General features: G+C 44.0%; 1 protein-coding gene across 5 annotated transcripts in view; it reads right to left on the bottom strand.

The window, feature by feature from the left end:
* Positions 1-1743: 1743 nt before the first annotated feature.
* ERICH1 (glutamate rich 1) overlaps positions 1744-20909 on the bottom strand; it is a 98360-nt gene continuing 79194 nt past the window's right edge. For 2 of the 5 annotated variants that reach the window (XR_011048379.1, XR_011048381.1), the window contains exon 10: positions 19396-19988. Coding sequence is in view for 1 of the 5 variants with exons in the window: in XM_068403267.1 (XP_068259368.1) it covers positions 2947-3110; positions 4962-5048 (251 nt within the window). In the remaining 4 variants the exon portion in view is untranslated. Of the gene's footprint in view, positions 3111-4961; positions 5049-17730; positions 18014-19395; positions 19989-20909 lie in introns of those variants that run through there. The other 3 variants (XM_068403267.1, XR_011048380.1, XR_011048382.1) reach the window with 3 other exon arrangements.

Below are 20909 nucleotides of genomic sequence, written 5' to 3'. Positions count from 1 at the left end.
AATGTTTTTTGGGGGAGATCAAGGAAGAGATTAAATACCTCAGTCTGGCAAAGGATATAAGGACGTTCCTTAAACCCCCCTGTGACTTCAACAGGACATAAACATATACTTGAGGTTTGGCATGCTCAGAGCTTTGAAGACTAAGTTCACAGGCAGGTTTGGGAAGTGCAGCATGGAGTAGTATCCTGCCCAGATTTTGGGAGCCCTGTCACGTACTGAGCCTGCAGGCAGGAGTTAGATGTCTATAAACACGGCAAACTTAGGTAAGGTCCAAGCACAGGGCACACTGACTGCAGGGATGGCGGCGAACTTAGCTAATGGGCAATTAGGAGGAAAAAGTCTTTAGCTTGCCCTAATTGTGAATGTGGGCCCCTTGCTGTAGTGGATGCCGAGCTGGGACAGGTTCATATGGTGAGCTCCTCTAGGAGTCAGGACCCCACGGGACCACACTGGTCCTTCACAAGAACCCACAGAGGGAAGGTGCAGCGCCACGGGCTCCGTTGTGAGGGTCACTGTGCAGGTGCCTTTCCTTCCTCTGCAAACCATCTTTGCTCTAACAAACAAGAGGACAAAAGGGGCTAGGGGATGTCAGCTTCCAGTCACATTCTGGGCAGCCCCCCCGCAGTCCACCTCTGTGCTTCTAGCCACAGGGAAGATGAGAAGATGAGCGTGTTGTCGTGCACCCCCACAAGCTTTCGATGTCTTGGTGCTCAACATGCCCCAGCCTCACCCAGCTGTGGGGAAATCTGAAAGCAGATCTTCCCAGGAGCTGCAGCAGTGAAAGGGACGGGCACGTGGCCGTCCATCACACCCCGCATGTGCTTCAGGCAATCTACATTTTGGATTTAGATTTTTGCAGGAGCAGAGAGGTTAGCTATAGACGCCTACATCTCCTGATGGATGGAGTCCCAACTTTTCACTGAAAGATGATTTTAGCCCAGGCCTAAATCATCATCAGCAACTTTAACCATATATGTTCTGTAATTAATTTCCATTACATCTTCCCGCTGCTTCACTGTATGTTCCTGAGGCTGCTCAGGCCCGTACCTTGCTGAGTTTCTCCTCATTCCATTTGCCTATGGCCAGTGTTGGCCTCCTGTCATTTTCATTGGTACCAAATACAACTTCCAAAACTACTCAAAGCAATTCTCATGGAAAAAGTACATGTCCTCATGAGCTTCACTTCCATGACACAGTAAAATGAGAACATCTCAGTGGTCAAATTATCACTTATTTTCTTAAGTATATCTTCTGAAAATTGTATTGTTATTGTACTTAAAAACTGCATCATGTTATTATACTTAGTTTTTATCTAACAGAAGAGTTCATATTAGCACAGCAATGGCACTGAAAACAGCTAATGATCTTGCATTCACCTTGCATGGGGGCAGGAAATCAGGCACCAAAAATACAGCTGCCCCAAATCATATGCATTGATTAGAAAACCATAAATATGGCACATTGGGGATGTGTGTGGGGTCACACTGCATATCTTCAATCAATGTGATTAAATGCTTTCCAGACATATGATTCTTACTTTTGCCAAAAGGATCAAGCATTTTGTTTCATTTCTGGTAGGTGAAGGCAGAAGATGGAATATTCCATTATATGATTTTTTATTTTAAATATAAACAGAAGGCTATACAAGATGGAGGTAATTTGTGACCTGGTACATTGTAAAAAATGACCTTGTAAACACTGATTTTCTAATCTTCTTCTATTTAACAACAATTGTGGGGGGAGGAGAGACATTTTTTGAGGGGGTGAGAAAGGGAAACCGGGGCAAGAACAATTTAAAAATTAAAAAAAGGTAAAAATTTCAACCTGATTCAATTTGTGGTTTGCAATGAGCAAGCTGAAGACTTCAAAATATTCAGCTGTGCAGGATGCCCCTTAGTGGCTGAACACAAACACTGTTGACAGAAGAAATAACTTTAAACAGGGGAAAAAAACCCCCAAATAATATTTGCATTTATTAACTGAGAACAAAGGATTTTAAACACTAACATATGCACACAGGAGCCTACAAAGCCATGTTTACATAAAACATCAGGAACAGTTGGAAAAATGCAAACCAATAGTAACAGAATGTTCCTGAATGAGCTATTGCATTGAGTGCGAAGAAGAAGAGAACAAGGGAAAAGGAGAGGAAAAAAGGTCAATATCTCTTTTTATTTTAATCAGAATGTATCTTATGGGATGAGCGGGCTTTGCAGAGGAGTACGATCAGATAGTGAACTCTGCAACAAAACCCGACCCAATATTTTTACTGATACTTTCTAGAGCAGAGAGTTTCTGTACAGATTTACGAAGTTATCTGGGCCGGTGGCATGGTTCCTTCCCAGCACCATATGGACGGTGTAGCCTCTGGCCATCTCTGCTGTTGCAGAAGACTACCAGCTTGTGTTACAATACACAAACGGCATCAAGAAATGTTTAAGATTCAATAGCAAAGGTCAGAGTGCGCAAATTCTGTAATACACACAAATGTACATATCTAGTTAGACAGAACAGTATGAAGAGTCTATGAGAGATGATTGCTATTTGGTCTAACTCTTGTCTTGAGGAATATATCACTTCTAACTTTCCCTTTCAAAACCAGTCTTCGCACAGGAATCAATTTGCAAAGGTTGCAACAAGGTGATAGTAATGAAGCATGGCACCCCCACTGATCTCTTCACACCTACTCTGATTTTAACTGTATTTTATACATTGGATAACAAAAGAAGTCCACTGTATTTACAGACAATTCATCTTATTTGGAAATACGATGCCTCTGCTGGTCATTATTCTTTTTTTCTTTCTTGAAGAAGTCTGTAATTCTTCCATCTTTTTAACTTTGCACATAGAAATCATGGCTACAAAGTGTCTCATTACCTCCACACCGGTAACTGAGGCAGAAAAGCCACTCATCAGCCCTACTGACATAAGCCTTTACTTCTCGGGTCACATCCCAACGCAGCTTAACGGGTCAAGGGAATTCTCTTCTTTTGAGCTAGCTGGTGTGTGCTGTAGGTGCATATACTGATCCCACACACCCCCAGCAGCAATGCCACCCGCTGTAGCAGCGCATCTGAGGAGTTGATAATGATTTTTCCCGCAGCTTGAGTCTATGGGAGAAAGAGGGCAAGTTACACGCTGATTCAGCTGAGTGCAAGACAAAAAGCGGGTCTTTGGAACCTACTTTTTCCTTCTCCATGTCATTTAATATAGTATGACTCCGCTTTCTGCTGAAGAGTATTCGGCACAAACTATTGCACATTTCGGAAACCCCCCTCTTTTTATCACTTTGTAAAAGAAAGGACACATTTCTGATACAGTTTTTCTTTCATAGAATAGTTTAGGTTGAAAGGGACCTTAAAGATCATCTAGTTCCATTTGTAACTCCTTGATTTCATTTGTGACTCCTTGATTTTGGTGACTTTAATGGGGTTCCCTCTGGCTAACTTGGCTGCGAGGGAGAGCTGAGTCAAGCGTAGAGGCTTAGGCATAAAGGAGAAGGGACTTTCTTGTTCTGTGAAGTACAAAGATCTCTTCCTTCCCACAGATTAGCTGCTAACACGGTGATGCTGCCTTGAGTGTTAGTTATTAATACAGGAAAGCAAGGCTAAAAGGGATCAGTAACATCTTTTGCTAGCTCCACAGGTAGGACTAGACCAAGCAGGCAAGTTTTAACACAGTCTCTTTGTCAAGTCCAACAGAGAAGCAGGAAATGCCAAAGTAGAGATGAAAAATTAATTATTTACTGATTATCTGAATACAATCAGAAAATAAATTAAGTTACTGTTGCTTGCCTAGTATGTATGATACAGTGACCAAGAAGCAGAAACACAGTTGCATGGACTCCCTAGAGAGCAAACCACAAATTCCTATACATGTTGGCACCATGAACTAAAACATATCATGCATCTTTCTAGTTGCAGCACTTCTTCTATGAAATTATGACTAGGCCTCAAATAATGATTTTTTTTATGCTTTCCCTTGCAGTCCATGGACGGAAAGCATGGCCCCACTAACAGGAGCAACAGATTCCAAGGAACCTGATTTTCACTTCCAGATTCTAGGTTTTTCATATAAGCTTAAATAATCAGAGCCAAGCGCTCTGACCTTGATAAATGTGGCTGACAGTGTGGCTACTTCAGCAGCAGAATAAATAAAGACAAAAGAAATTCCAAATAAAATTACTACGTAAGCTGATATCAAAAGATATGCAGGGAGGCATGAAAGAAATTCACTGCTAGGACTGCAACACTGTATCCTTAGCTCAGCCTCTCAGCTACTATAGTCTATGATTTTGGGTGCATATCACATTGCTAAGTGCTGTGAGATTCTCCAACAAAAGGATATATACTCTGTAAACATCAAAATATGGAGTACAATAATGAAGATGCTCTACCTGGTGCACATTTTTTGGCTGGTTTATTCTCAATTATTTAGCTGATTTAAAACATTTTCTACGCATGCTTTTTTTTCTTCATGTAATGATCAATACCCTGGTCCCTCAATGTTCCAGACATCAATACTGTTTGAGGCTTCTTTATCATAACTATAGAAGCTGGCTGAAGTGTTTCACTGACAGCTCATTTGAGTTGTTTAGGAACCCATCACTCTCCTTACCATTAACGTTCTCCTACTGCCCCAAACACACAAAGCCATTGCAAGAGAAAATAATGGAGAAGTAGTTTCTGTTTAAGCACTGCAGAAACATAAACTCCTTCCAAGTATTCTACATTCCGTATTCCAGCATGATACCAATTATCAAGAATTATCGTAATTCATTTACTTTTCAGCAGAGGCTTAATTAAGACCTCTTTGAGTCATTATGCAAGTTAACCCACCAGAAGCCAGTGTTCCCTTGGGTTGGTCATGCAATAATTTGAAATAAAATCAGTGTGAGCAAGAGAAATACTGGCATTTCAAAGACCTAATTAAAAGCAGAAAAAAAGACAGAATTTTCATACCTGCAACAACCTTATGTACCCAGGTGTCATTCTCCGGAGAGGAATAACCATGATTTCTGAGTCTTCGTAGAATTTCAGCCCCTACAACTTCAGAACACACAAAACATCACTAAATCCCAGGGATTTTTTACAAGTTGACCCCCTAACGAAACAGAAGATTTATTCTAATATCGTTCGCTACAATGCCAAAAGCACTCCAAGCAGCATGGTATGCGAACGTTTTTTCCTCACCTGATGATTTTTTCTCTGGAGCCCTCTACATGCTTAAGGTCCCAGGGGTATATAAAGCCCAGCTCAGTTGCATAACCCGTCACATGGGATCTGTCTGCACCGCTCAGGCGTTGCCAGAGCCGTAACTGTCCCGCCTGGGGACAGGTATGTCTTGCAATATTGGAAAACTCTCTGGGAATGCCTGAAGCTCATTAAGAGAGCAACGCGACAGCCGACCTCCTTAAGAACAAAAGGGCCTAAGCCTGCTTTATAGATAGCACTGGTCATAACAAAAGGAGGTCATTATAGCATTTTGTATCGTAGACTGACAATGCAAATAGGATTGGATGGCTTTTGTCTAACTTAGGGCATATATTTATACCCACAGGATGACCTGACTGGGTACGAAGCTTAATGCAGCCATGACCCGAGTTGAAAGGATCTGCTAATATAATAGGGTTATTTGGAGGCACATTTAAAAATAAGTTCTTTCTCTTATGACAGTGTTCTCTTTTACTCAGCATTATGCATGTTTTTGCCTCTTATTCTACTGCTAAAGCTTTACCACTAAAAATACTTAATCTAATACTTATTATTACTGTTCTTACTGTTTTCTGTTAACAGTGATTTATTTTCATTGCAGTGAGAGTGGATTCAGTTTTGTTCCTTTGGTCATACAGTTCACAATGTCAGAAATGGTAGAGAAATCTAATCTACAAAATTATTTTCTCTTTCTTTTAGGAGCATCCATGGATAGACTGTGCTGAGAAAGCTCCTTTTTCCCATTATCAATACATGCAGCCTTGAATAAGGATAGCAAGGCACAATTTGGCTCCAGCTGCAGTCATACTACTAAACATGCAGGGTAAAAATCTCCAGGTGGTGTATGTCAGTACAGCACCAGTGTGCACAGTGAGCCCACGTCAGTTTTCATCACAAGTGCTCCACAGAACAGTGCGGATTTACACCCCTTTATAGTCTCTGCTACGGCAGCCTAAAGCTCTCTGAGAAATGTTCCTGCTGTAAAAGAGCAGAAACATGAAATGTTCCTACTTGGAGAAATACTCTACATTAGGTATTCCACAACAATAACATCAAGAATTCTCATAACTCATTTACTTTTCAGCAGATGCTTAATTCATGTTATATAAAGGAACGATGTTGTGTTCTTCTGAGGCTGCGGCTTACGTAGCACGTAGTGGGCAGATCTCATTTTCCTCTCGCCGCACCACGTTGATACCACGTGAACCCCGCCGGCACCGGTGGAGCTACGTCTCATTCACAAAAAAGGTAACTTGAATTCAACTAGTCCTATAGTGTCAACCTAAATACTAAAAGCAAGTGACTGGGAACCTGACAATCTGTTGGTTTTTTTTTTTAAAATATGCAACTTGCACAGTGACCCCACGCTAAACCTTAAGTGCAGTATACCTTACCTGTAGGAAATCTTGTACTATTACAATTAACATAAAATTGGGAGCTGACTGAAGTTAACGGAAAGCGTATCAGTAAATACAAGTCACTGTACCTGCCCAAAAGTATTTGGGATGAAAATCTATACTATAAAAAGGCAAAGGCTTTCTTCTTGCTTCTCACTGTATGCCGCATGCTAACTTTCAGGCACAAACAGGAGCGCGCCTGGGCTCGCTGCCCACAGCAGGACAAGGCTAATGCCGCAGAGTCCATGTTCTCCTGGAAATACACAGAACGCTGAGTTTTTCCTTGAAATTTCCAGCCTTGCCTGCATTCAAAGAAAAACCTACTTACTGCAGTATCAGAGCTTCAGGAGCTGCAAAAAACACGTTACTAACAATTTCTGTCATTTTGTGTGTAATTCTTTCTGGAGAGCGGCAGTGAGATTCCTGTGGCACAGTATTCAGAAAGGGAAGAGGTTTCCAACCAAGTTTCTTTGTGTGGAAGATAAAAGGGAAGGGAAACAGTACGCCTTGAATGCTGCAGCTGTCTTTAAAAATGATTTCTTGGCCATGCTAAACACAGCCAAATTGTAGAATGTTTTCTGTAATTGCAGGTGTTACCAAAATCTGTATTACTTTCCCAAGGACTCTGAAAGAATAACCCTCCCGCGCTGTTTCAGAACTCTGAACGATCAAGGGGCTGCCTCTGTTCCGTTCAAAGTAGAAGCCTTCAAGAGTTGAGTCCCTGCTGCCACGACGCAGAGATGAACGTGCCCCTCCTGGGCAGGGGGCCGGCTAACGGAGCAGGACAGGCACAAGCAGCCAAGGGCTCTCTTGGCAAACACACGGGGATCCCACACATGGTGCAGACTCCTCGCCTCATTCACCTGCTAATGCCTGCGCTGCTTGATGGTGACAAGCAGATCAGAATGCAAATGGTATGCTGGCATCTTCCCCATCCCAAAAGTAAAAGCGAGGGACACTTTGAACTCAGCTGTCGATATTCACCACCTTGTGCTCTATTTCCATTAAGAGGAGAAATCAATAACGAAATTAGACGTTTCTTCGCTGTAATCCTGTGCCTTTGGGACCACCAAGGGCTGTTTCCCCAAATGCAGCAGGAATCAACCAACAGAACAACTTCTTTTCACAGTGTTAGAAGCCCCTCCTTGACTGGCACTCCCCGAAAAGCAGTTTGTGCTGGCTGTGCTGCCCATGAGCACATCTCTGCTTCTCTGGAGCATGGTGTGTGGACACTCATGTTAGCATTGCCCACCACAGCTCAGTGGCAAGCAGCAGGGCAAGCATGGCAGCACAGGGTTCAGGCCCCTGCTCTTTCGGTAGGTTTGGTGGCCCACACCAAGCCCGTGCTGTTGACCACTCCAATACATATGCCACAAATATTTAGGCTGAAACTACACTGTAATCATAGAATCATTTAGGTTGGAAAAGACCTTTAAGCTCATCAAGTCCAACCATTAACCCAGCACTGCCAAGCCCACCACTAAACCATGTCCCTAAGCACCACATCTACATATCTTTTAAATACGTCCAGGGACGGTGACTCCACCACTTCCCTGGGCAGCCTGTTCCAATGCTCGACAACCCTTTTGGTGAAGAAATTTTTCCTGATATCCAATCTAAACTTCCCCTGGTGCAACTTGAGGCCATTTCCTCTTGTCCTATAATTTGTTACTTGGGAGAAGAGACCGACACCCACCTCACTACAACCTCCTATCAGGTAGTTGCAGAGAGTGATAAGGTCTCCCCTCAGCCTCCTTTTCTCCAAACTAAACAACCCCAGTTCCCTCAGCTGCTCCTCATAAGACTTGTGCTCTAGACCCTTCACCAGCTTCGTTGCCCTTCTTTGGACTCACTCCAGCACCTTGATGTCTTTCTTGTAGTGAGGGGCCTAAAACTGAACTCAGTATTCAAGGTACGGCCTCACCAGTGCCGAGTACAAAGGGATGATCACATCCCTAGTCCTGCTGGCCACACTATTTCTGATAAAAGCCAGGATGCTGTTGGCCTTCTTGGCCACCTGGGCACACTGCTGGCTCATATTCAGCCAGCCATCGATCAACACCCCCAGGTCCTTTTCCACCAGGCAGCTTTCCAGACACTCTTAGAATCATGAATCATAGAATGGTTTAGGTTGGAAGGGACCTTAAAGATCATATAGTTCCAACCCCCCTGCCATGGGTAGGGACACGTTTCCACTAGACCAGGTTGCTCAAAGCCTCATCCAGCCTGGCCTTAAACACTTTTTGCAGCCACCCTGAAGCAGAGGGAGGGAGAAGTGAGGTGAGCTGGTAGGGTGTGTGAGGTAAATCACAGGCAACGGCAGCTGGGGGGAGCAGTTTCTCTTACACCTGCGTGGTAGCCCAGACTATGGAGCTGCAGCCAACACCTGGCTGTTAGATAAAGGATGCCTGGACAAGTTCCCATGCACAAAGATCCATCAGTGGGGTCTGCAGCTGACAGCATGCATGGAGTCTAACATGGAGAGCTGCTCTTGGTGAAAAATGGAAACCTAAGAGGAAGGGGGAGCAGAGGGGAGGGGAGACAGAGAAAATAGAAAAGGGGAAAAAGGAAAACTCCTCAGTGGCCAGTGGGAAGAGAAGTAATGGGGGTCCCCAGGCAAGCAGCCTCCCCAGGGCTCCCCTCCAGTGCCACAGGGTCGCCCCACAAAGTCCCTTGCAGAAAGTACACAAGTGCCATCGGGACCTGCTCAAACTGCTGTCACTGGCTCCTGGTTGTGTTGCTGTTATCGCTGACCGGTGCGTGCTGGCCAGGGCTGGTGTGTGCTGACCGACTGCTATGCTCCATGCACATCTGTTATTTGGGCCCCAAGCAATGACAGCAGAAGTGGGGGAAGGCATGTGATCCTCCCGCTGATGGCAGTCCCTTCCTATGAGAACCCGCCACAGCCACATTACCAGCTTTGCTGGGGCAAGGCCACGAGAACGACAGTGCGAGAGCAAGAACGTGAGACCAGGGAGGGGAAAACCCTGCCCCACGGGTGGCTGGGGTGACGGGCACCCTCCGCTGCCAGGGCAGGCAGGCTACACACACTGCACGGCATTGCCTATGTGTGGTTGCATTTCTGAACAACAAACTGGGTTAAAGCAAGACTCTCCACTGGCTTCAAGAGTCGTTAAGCTTGAGTTACTCTAGGCCTCCCACACTGACACGGGCAGCATTTCAGAAGAGGATTTCCTGTAAAGCATACACAATCTTCATTCTATACCTGGACAACAATAGCAAAATGTATTATTTTGAAGTCATAATTTTGAAAATAATTCAGATATTTAACTAAAGAAGTACTTTCCAAAATTCATCATCCTTAAAGAGGCCAGGGTGGAGGAATATGGGCAGCATTCTGAACCTACTCATGGCTTCCACTGCGGCTCTTTGTACAGGATAGGAGTAAACACGAAGTGCTGTCACTGTAGGCAAATAAATAAAGCAAACAATATAAAGAAAACAAACAGGCAAATCTTCCTCTACACACAACCGTATGACTAATCCTGGGCTTTTTGACTTCAACAGTTATTAGACCTGAGAGTACATCCCCACAAATCATTCTGTGCATCACTTAAAAATCAAAACTAAGCCAAAAGGAATTTTGCCTAAAACAAAGGTAACAAAGACCCCAGCTCTGTAGGGTTAACAGGATTGGGCACTGTCAGCTCATAGAAGAAAGAGATGGTCCTGCCCCAAAGAGCCTACAGTCCGTGGGGAGGCAGATGGGTGCCAACAGATGGAGGAGCAGAGGGAAACAAAGAGAATATACCGCTTGGCATGCGAGGCAATGTTCTCAGCTCACTCACAGTCAGAGTGTTTCCAAATTTTTGTAGGCGTTGCAGCAAAGCACAGTGTTAAGTAGGGATGTGAAGGCGGTTAATGAATTTTAAGATGATAAGGCAGGCAAGGAACAGCAACAATGTGAGTCATATTGTTGCATTACACAGTAATATCTTCGTGGAGCACAAAATTAGGGAGATGTATTGGAATATGTTGATGACAGAAGTAGGAAATACTGTCAATAAAAGAAGACTGAATACTGTGTAGATGAACTGAGACACAGACAGACAGTTGTAGATAGTTGTGTCCTCAAAGTCACCTAAGGTTATGAATAGAGAGCAGCAAGAGACTGTGTTGCTGAGGCGTATGGAGTTACCAATGAAGGAGCTTAAACTACTCATTTATTTCCTGCTGAGAATTGACTCGTTCACTTCCCACAACTCCACTGCCAAGCGGTTATGCCTGTATTTGCCTACTCACAGTGCTTTGATGCCATTGAAGGATGAAATAATAGAAACAGACAAAAATTAAACAGTGAAAGACTTAAGAGCAGAAAATAAAATTAATTTCTGCTACAGAGAAAGAATAACTTCTCCCATAAAAAAAAATTTATGTTAGAAATTGCCGCAGTTTGTATCTGTTAGAAACTACAGGGAAAAAAAATAATCTCTGAATGTTTTTTTGATGTATTTCCAAAGCAAAGGCGGGTAAGTGGCACTGGCAGCAGCATAGGTGTAGTGCAAAGGCACTAGCACAGCTCACCTGGGACCCAGCTGTGGTCAAGTAGGGCTGGTTCGCCTCCCTCCTAACTCCAGACGTTGCTAGCGCAGATGCCTGCCTCGGAGCTAGTTGCTCTAAACTCCCATTGTAATTTACCTATTTGAGATGTTTCTGTTAAGATCAGGAAAAGAAGTGATGCTTGATAGTACAGTGAGATAATACAGCTAGCGCAGACACAGACATCAACAGAGTAAATACAGCCAGTCATGTGAACTGCACCCCACTGATGAGAGCAGGAGAATTCAAAGTGAAGCTGGTATGAAGAACAGCTAAGATGACCAAAGCAAATGAACAGTGTGTATTACAAGAAGAAGCTATAAAAAAATGTTTAACCTCACAAAAGGAGGATTGTCAAACCCTTCCTCTCCTCTTAGATACTGATGAGCAGTAATGATGTCCTTGAACATGGATTTTTGCCTCGCTCCCCAGCTACTGGATGTGGTCAATAGCCTAGCTTCATCTCCCCTCGCTCAGGGGAGGTCTTCATAGAGGGAAAGCAACACTGGTAAAATTGAGTGGCTCACAACACATGGAAAAGCCAACACATGAGAAGGACTGCATTTAAGGCTCTGCATAAACAGCTACCATTTGACCTTATGTACAAGTACAGTATCTTTGGGGGGACCATCTCTAATGTTCCAGTAGACAGTCATTGCCCTGCAGAACATTGGCAGTCCTGACTGCTACTGATCCGTGAGCAATCAATTGGGTGAATAAACTCACTGCTGTTTTTTCTGTAGCTAAGGTGTGTACTAGTACAGATGTATTTATTCATTTTACAACTGAAAACCAAAAAGACCCCACCAAAACAAGAAAAAAAAACCAACCCCAAACCAAGAATGTAAACAATGGGCATTAACAGAGAGACTTGGGGTCTGGCAGGTCTGAAGACCTTAATGGAAGCGGGCACCTTTCAAAAAGGTGCTGCTACACCCACGCCAACCACTGGCAACTCTGATGTTTGGGTCCACCTTAATGATATGTATAACTTTGCAGAATCTGTAGGTTGGACTGCAACGGAAAACTGGTCTAGCAGACACAGGCAGGGAGAAGCTTGTCTGCCTCTGCTGTGCAAGTGACATTACATTGCAAGCACTTCCCTCTTGTGTTTTTTGCTTAATATCTGCTCCTGGAAAGTGGGTTGAGTGTTTAAAACGCAGAACAATGGCTGTCTTTTTTGAGCAACAGCTTTATGCCTTGCTGCTTCTGAGGGAGGTTCAGAAATCAACCAGCACAACACACTACCAGAGATGCTGGAACACTACGGGCCATCCTCATCGGCCTGAGAAATATCTGGGTGCATATTGGTGGAAAGATTTACCTATAGACATTATTCTGGGAAGGTTCACATCTGGCAGGCAGTGGACAGACTTTCAGCAGAGGTCCAGAGGCCCAGGTAACTCTGGAAACAGTTGGTAATCGAGCTCCCTTTTTCTCACAAGTGTAATGCACTGTCTTGCAATGATCCCAGTATTCAGAGCACATACCAATCACTTCAGCAAGGTAGTGCACTGGAAGGACATGCAAGGCAATCCCGACAGTTTGTGAAGAAGGTGGATATCATCATTTAACATATCGTGATTTTTCAGCTACCAAGGCACTGCTGATGTGACTAGGGAAGCCTATGGCACACCTGTGGATATATGTGGATACGTTAAGACTTGCAAGGCACACTCAAGAGCACATCCACTCCTGTAACTGTGTGTGCCAACTAGCTGCTATTAATCCAAGATAGTATATTATTTGTTGCTCTAAAGCAGTGACATACAATGGCTGCTATTTTGCAAAGAAACAAGGTATTAGGCTCTTTCCTGTGAAGAGCCAGCAATTTCCTTTCCATTTAGAAGAGATGGAGCAAAGAGGGGTGAGCTTGTTAAGGAGCAAGTCATGTCCTCTCACTCTGCTCTGCTCCCCAAAGTCCACTAAAATGGGTATCTACATCAAGACACGTACCACTGGCTCCTGTGCCAGGCTGAACATGTGTTCCTGGCTAGCCAGTCCTCAGCGAGTGTTTGTTTTTCACTGTGAGAGTTGTTATGAGAAATCATATTACAATCTGTGATGAGAACCCTTCACTTTGTGTCCTTTGCTGCTTCTGTGGCTGATGAGACAAAAAGCTGGACTGTCAGACTCCATGTCCTCATGGGCATCCCTCGCTTCATCTCCAGGGTGTCCCAGATCATGAGAGGCTCCATCACAGCATCCGAGAGATCTTCTGCAGCTTGATACACAGTGTATAGCTATACTGACCCACATAGGGTGGTAACCTGTTCAATGCACGCATACACACAGCCCAAAGCCTTCTGAATTTGAACCACTTGTTTGTAAAAAGCTGGACAGATCATTCCCAGAAGTTCTGTACTGCTGCTGGGAAATTTTGTCATCAGTAAAACCGTGCACATGAGCAGGTGCATATGCAACTAACTATTGAGCAGGGTTCTTCCTCCTATTCCTCTACATCCCACATTGCAACCGTGTGACACACACGCCAGATCTTCACCGCGAATCACACAAATGAGAGCTTAAGAAGCAGCCTTCTGACATGTAATTCCACAAGTGCAGGTATTTGGGTATGGCAGCTGAGGCTAGAAAGCCACATCTCCTGCAATGCCTGTGAATGACTGGGAGGCTTGCAAAGAACTGCCGTATTTTATGTATGAGAAAAACCCTAACATACAGTATCTGTGCTTTTCTGTAGCTATGGACATTTTTAATTTGTTTCAGAGCACAGCCACAGTGTGAAAAAATAGCTGCAGTAGGGATCTTTGGGGTACCAGGACTCTGGAATGGAAAAGGATTCATTCTGAGAAGATAATATAGATTAATTCAAAGCATGACCACAATTTTGGTTCTACTTCTAAAGCACTGATTTATAACAGGAGTACACAACTTCAGTCAATCGTTTCATTGGTACCTCTCTGTTCTTTTCAAACAAAATTTTCAGATAGTCAAAATGTGTGGGTTACTGTATTCCATATGGCTTTATAAATTGTGAGTCATGAATCCTACAAAGACAGTTTGTGGTTTTTCCTTTTTTTAAAACCCAAACGTTGAGGTCTACACTTCAAAGCACCTGATCCACCTTCTAAACAAACCTGTAGAATCTTCTTTTTGGAACTTGTTCTACATGTGATCACAGTGAAAATGAATCTGGAGCTACAATCAGAATGTAGAATTTTATTGACATTTACCACTCCTACATAAGAAAATGTATCTGAACATCGAGAGGTTCTGAAGTCTTCCTTAGTGATCTGCTAGGAAAGTTACTTACATTTAATGGTAATGGATATCTAGATCTATAACATCCAAAAATGGCTTCTGATTTAGAAACTGTAAATGCTTTGACCCATCCTTGCAGATATAAAGGCCTGAATATATATTGCTGTATGCTGCGTGTTTCCAATGCAACAGGCTAATGAATTAGTCCACCCAAAACAGAAAAGGTCTGTTAATTCTCTTGTAAGACTTTAAACTGCAATATAAAAAGATATAAATTACTCGAGCCTTCCAAATATGATAGAAAATGCTTCAAAGCTTTCAATTAAATTACATAGCTTTAGAGGGAACCGTGCTAGTTGAATTTCTGATCTCGCACACTTTCTGACATGTCCTCTTGTTTGGTTTCCTTGTAATTGCCTTCATATTGCCAATTACGTATGGTTCCCATCCCTTACTATCTGTATTCCTATTTAAATGTTCTAATCCCTTAAACAGACACCTGTTATTTCTGGCATGGCATTGTGCCAGCACAGTTGTGGCTATTTAACATGACACGTAATCTATTTTTAGGCATAATCCTGCGTAAAGGTACATGTCTTACGTTGTGACCTCATTAGCTTAACAGCAGAACATTCTTTTGTCAACTTAAGAAGAGGGCAAAACAATCTATGCAGGAAATAAAGCATGAAAAATACATTAATCAAAAGAGTAGCGTTTCTATAACGTTTATTTTTTCATTAGGTAGCCTTTATTCTGGTTAAGTGTTGTGGCTGCCTGACTGTAAGGCCAAGCAGAAATGATTGAAACAGAATTCAAATTACCTGGGAGTGGAAAAAAAACCAAGAGGGGAACAGTAGTGAACATTTGCACTTAAGCATGATGCACTGGACTTGGCACAGAGTTTTCTCTTCAGAGATCGCCTTTCCCAGGGCACAACACTAACAGCTCACTAGGACCAGATGGTATTCACCTAAGAGCTCTAAACCAACCGAAGGATGAAATAACACAACTGTGAGCCGTGGTGTGTAACCCCTCACTGGGAATTGTCTCAGTGTCAGGGGCCGGGAAGGTGGTGAAATTAGCAAATGTAACACCCATCTACAAGAAGGGTCGGAAGGACGATCCAGGGAACTATAGGCCTGTCAGCCTGACCTCGGTGCCAGGCAAGGTGATGGAACAGATCATCCTGAGTGCCATTACACGGCACATGCAGGACAATCGGGGCATCGGGGCCAGCCAACATGGATTCATGAAAGGCAGGTCCTGCTCGACCAACCTGGTCTCCTTCTATGACCAAGTGACCCGCTTAGTAGATGAGGGCAGGGCTGTGGATGTAGTCTATCTAGACTTCAGTAAGGCATTCGACACTGTCTCCCACAGCATCCTCCTAGACAAACTGGCTGCCCGGGGCTTGGATGGGTGGACTCTTCGATGGGTTAAAAACTGGCTGGATGGCCGAGCCCAGAGAGTGGTGGTGAATGGGGCAAAGTTCAACTGGCGGCCGGTCACTAGCAGTGTCCCCCAGGGCTCAGTTCTGGGGCCGGTGCTGTTCAATATCTTTATAGATGATCTAGATGTAGGGATTGAGTGCACCCTCAGTAAGTTTGCAGATGACACCAAGCTGGGTGGGAGTGTCGATCTGCTGGAGGGTAGGAAGGCCCTACAGAGGGATCTGGACAGGTTAGATAGATGGGCCGAGACCAACGGCATGATGTTCAACAAGTGCCAGGTCTTACACTTGTGCCACAACAACCCCATGCAGGGCTACAGGCTGGGGGAAGAGTGGTTAGAAAGTGGCCCGGTGGAAAGAGACCTGGGGGTGCTGATCGACAGCCAGCTAAACATGAGCCAGCAGTGTGCCCAGGTGGCCAAGAAGGCCAATGGCATCCTGGCCTCTATTAGGAATAGCGTAGCCAGCCGGTCTAGGGGAGTGATCGTCCCTCTGTACGCAGCACTGGCGAGGCTGCTTGAGTACTGTGTCCAGTTCTGGGCCCCACACTTCAAGAAAGATGTTGAGGTGTTGGAGCGAGTCCAGAGGAGGGCGACCAAGCTGGTGAAGGATCTGGAGGGTCTGACCTATGAGGAACGGCTGAGGGAGCTGGGGTTGTTTAGCCTGGAGGAGGCTCATAGGTGACCTTATTGCAGTCTACAACTACCTGAAGGGAGGTTGTAGTGGAGTGGGAGTCGGCCTCTTCTCCCAGGCAACTAGCGATAGCACAAGAGGACACAGCCTCAAGCTTCGCCAGGGGAGGTTCAGGTTGGACATTAGGAAGAATTTCTTCTCAGAAAGGGTCATTAGACATTGGAATGGGCTGCCCAGGGAGGTGGTGGAGTCACCATCTCTGGATGTGTTTAAGAAAAGACTGGACATGGCTCTTAGTGCCATTGACAGGGTGGTGTCAGGGCAACGGTTGGACTCGATGATCCCAGAGGTCTCTTCCAACCTGATTGATTCTGTGATTCTGTGAAATGGCTGATTTTTACAAAGGATTCCAGGGGTGATCTGAGGAACTACAGACCAGCGAACCTGTCCTCGCTCAGAAAATCAGTAGGGACCATTGCAAGGAAGAGAATGAGCAGACACATGGAAAAATATATTTGGAAGCACTCCATTAAGCTTCTGTAAAGGGCAGACGTACTTCACAAGCCTACTGGCATTTTTTTTGAGGAATCAACAAATAAGCAGACAAGGTGTACTGAAGCACATTTTTAAAATTCATTGCAGAAAAAAAAGCTCTTAAAAGGGAAGTCTCATGGGCTAAGAAGATCCTCATTTGAATGAATAAGCAATCAAAAGATATGAAAGAAAAAGTAGAAGTGCAGAGTTTTCCCACTGGAAGGAAATCACCCACACAATCCTCTGGGACTTTGCGCCAGGATCTGCGCTGCTCAGCAAAGTCCTAAATGACCTGGAAAAGGTGATGAACAATGGGGGTACAGAGACTGCTGATTCCACTACGTTTATCACAGGGACTAAAATTGAAAGATGACTGTGCAGAGCTGCAGAAGAGCACTAAGATCACGAACAACTTGTGATAAAATGTCAGATGAAATCCTGTGTAGGGTATCGCAAAGTGGTGCACGTAATTACATAAACTGATAAGGACTGTTCAGGAATGAAATAACAGTTCCATGATGACTTCAGCTCAGTACCCAGTAAGGGGTCAAAAAAGCAACCACATTTATTTGGAAAGGACTAGAGAACAATCAAAGCACACTTCAAAAAATGCATGGTGAATCTGTATTTTTAAAGATGTAAGCAGTTTTGGTCCTGCCATCTCCAAAAGGATGAAGCAGACTCCAAAAAGATATAGGAGAAGGCACAAAGGGTATAATGAAAAGTTTCTTTACAAAGAATGAGCAAACAAGATTCTTCAAGTTGGATGTGTCCTTTTATTCTTCCCTGCTTCCTTACCTCCTCTACATGTCTTCCTCTCCCTCGCACATTACTGTTTTCTTACCATCACTTTCATAGTCTTCCCAGACCTGCAGACAAATGGAGGTTTGAAATACAAGCTGTTGGGATTTTCCTTCCTCACTCAGAGTCAGAGCAAGGGCTTCCTCCGACCTTCCCATCCTCCTTCTCCAAGGCAGGAAATGCACAAGGGTTCACGGCCCCTCCTACCCCAAAATACAAAGGAAAAAATTACTACTTTGAGTTTTTTACCTCCTTCCTGAATCATAGCCTTGTCAACAAGATTTTTACTGATTATCAGACATTGACTTCTCCAGTTCGGAGGCGGACAGACTGCTTTCAGTGCACGGCTTCTCTGTGAATTAGGAGCTGCTGTGACAGATCGTCCCACCTTGAAGTTACTTTCAGAGCTGATTTCAAACTCCTCCCATTTCACAGCTTATAGAAATCTCAGCCACTGCTCTTCCCTGATAGCGAGGTGGTACTACTAGTTAAGCATGGCTCAATCTTACCTCTCACTTATGGGAAGTTTGTGTCAACTTTATTTGGAAACTGGAGCACAGGTACTACAATAGCCAGGGGGTGCAAATGCCCTGGGTGCTTCATCTTAAAATTTAGTTCTGACCAGTTTTTGACTCTGATGGAAAACTGACTCCAACTTCAGAGACATGTTCATGGATTCCCACTCATTTGAGCCAAAGACAGATACTTAATTACTGAGAAACACACTGCTTCAATGCTTGGCTCATACCACTTCAAAGACCGGTGCACAGTTCAGTTCAGGAGGAACAGGACTGATGGGCTGTGGGCTGGAAACTGCCTTTCATATAGGCTCCACAAAGACTTTCCATGAGGTGCATATCAATTAATTCCTATGAACTGCTATACAAAAGCCTTTCCCTGCCAGAGACAATTTGGTTTTTACATTGGTCTATAGGAAGTGTTCAATTATACAGATTACGCAGAATCCTCCTCTGCATGGTTCCCTACAGTCTGAAGCACTGATCTTTGTTAACTTAACTTAGTGTAATGTATTTTGTGAGCGTTAACAACTCGGTGGAAGGCTGAGTGTAGCATTGTGGAAAAAAGATTGCCAGTCACTATAAAAATGCAAAGCACAACCAAGGGAGGGTGCTTTAATTTCAGATAGACAGCTGTAAAATTGCTTAGCAAAGATAGTTGGAAATTTGTTTGTATTTCCTCCCAATTGCAATGCAGAGGTGAATGGCTGTGTACTGATAAAGCCATCTGTCTTGTGGGTGCCTGGAGGAAGACTCTGCACCAAAGCAATATCGCCAGTTCTACAGTTAATATCCTGGTGCACAATACTCTTGAGCTGAGAGCTGGCCCGCAGTCATTTCCACCGCCTTAGGGCGTACCACGGAACAGCATGCTCGGTTGTAATGACTCTTGCTCACAAACACAGGCTGCCAGATTGGGAAAAGGAATGAATATCCCTGCAGGGCATAGTGGCAATGCAAGCACACCATTCCCTGCACTGAGACAGTATTCAGGTCCATGAACTCAGATTTGAACCTAGAGAAGAGAAGGAACAGCAACTGTGGGTCAAATGCTTTTATTGGGTAGGTTTTTCAGATGACCTGCTTAACCCAGATATTCACAAAGAATGACAACAACAATTTAGGAAATCAGTTAAAAAAAAAAGGTGACAAAGACTGGCCTAGTTTGAACTTCTAACAGATAGTTTTGTGGGCTTTGTAGTATTATAGGGTTCTTTTCAGACTTCTTTGGTTGGCTTCAGACAAAATACCATGCAAGACACTGCTGTACAAAGCATCTATGATTTCTGGATACCAGTAATTCCTATGATTTGGATCAGCCTTGGACAACTGGAGCTGCATCAAGGTTGATAGAGAGAACACTTAGTTATTATTCAAAAAACTAATTATCCTCTTAGAGATACTTGCTCAATGCCATCTCATCTTTGTGTATTTTACCTCTCAAGTTTCCCACCACTCATTTGAAAGTGCAAGTCTCAGGTTATCCATGAGAATGTTGCCGAGCCCAGGGCAGAACAGGTCTGCGAACCACCATCACAACCTACAAAGGAAAAGCTACACTCACGTAGTCCCGTCCCTCCTTCCTTCTTGTTCACATCACCTCGGTAAGTCACTGTTGCCAGCCGCTTCTGCCCATGTTCAGATTCTCATCCTATGGCACCTGCAAGGTAGTTTGAGCCTGCTTTTCACTCTGTGAAACAGGGCAAAGCCTTGCAAATTACAGAGAAAGCAGATGGGCATCGGACTTCTAGAAACACAACAGTCAGCTAATTCTTTGTGTCTCAGGTACCCTGGAAGGACACCTGAAATGTTTTTGGCTTGATACTGAACTTTGATGGTTTTTGCTTATGCATAAGGGAATCAGACTGAAAGAAAGGATGCTGGCAGGGCATTTTGACAGAAACACTTGTTTTTTCCCCTATGGCTTCCAGTGTAGGGGAGAGTTAAGGAACCTTTTGGAATCCTACAAGGCATTGTAGGATTCTGTGTTAGCACAGAGCCAGAACCTGGGAGCCGGAGGCTCTACGCTGTTTGTATGCGAGGGATTTATACAGCCACAGGTCAGATTCTGGCTAGGGCAATTAGACTTTCCTCAAATAAAGCAGCAGAATTGCATTCACCAGCTTTATTCACATTGAGAAAATAAATTAATGTATTGCTCTGAATAGCTCTTATCTTTGGCTCTTTTTCTTTTGTAATTTCTGGTACAAAACACTTCAGTTTTCTCTTCCACCTTTGAACTGCAGGCTCCTGCAGCTGGTGCAGGAGTGGTACTTCCAGTTGTAAGTTGTTTTAAAATCCTTTTCCTGTCATGCTTAGCTCCTGTACTAACTGGCCCTACTACGACTTTGCTGGTTACTGTGCTGCTATGGTGTTATTACTCCTTTGTTTTTCCATTGTGTAGCTTTGGGGCCAGCCTGTGACACAGCCTTGACTAAAGGGAAACATGAGGGTGATGAACCACTGCAATGAAGTGTGAATCCCACCAGCGGTTCTGTCTCATACAAGGATCCCCTGAGAATCTGCTCCTGCTTCTCTCCAGACTGTGACAGCTCTGGGCAGAGAGTAATTGGGACTTTTC

This window comes from Nyctibius grandis, chromosome 1 (genome assembly GCF_013368605.1).
Source record: "Nyctibius grandis isolate bNycGra1 chromosome 1, bNycGra1.pri, whole genome shotgun sequence".
Lineage (NCBI taxonomy): Eukaryota > Metazoa > Chordata > Aves > Nyctibiiformes > Nyctibiidae > Nyctibius > Nyctibius grandis.
This window is presented reverse-complemented; position numbering and strand designations above follow the sequence as displayed.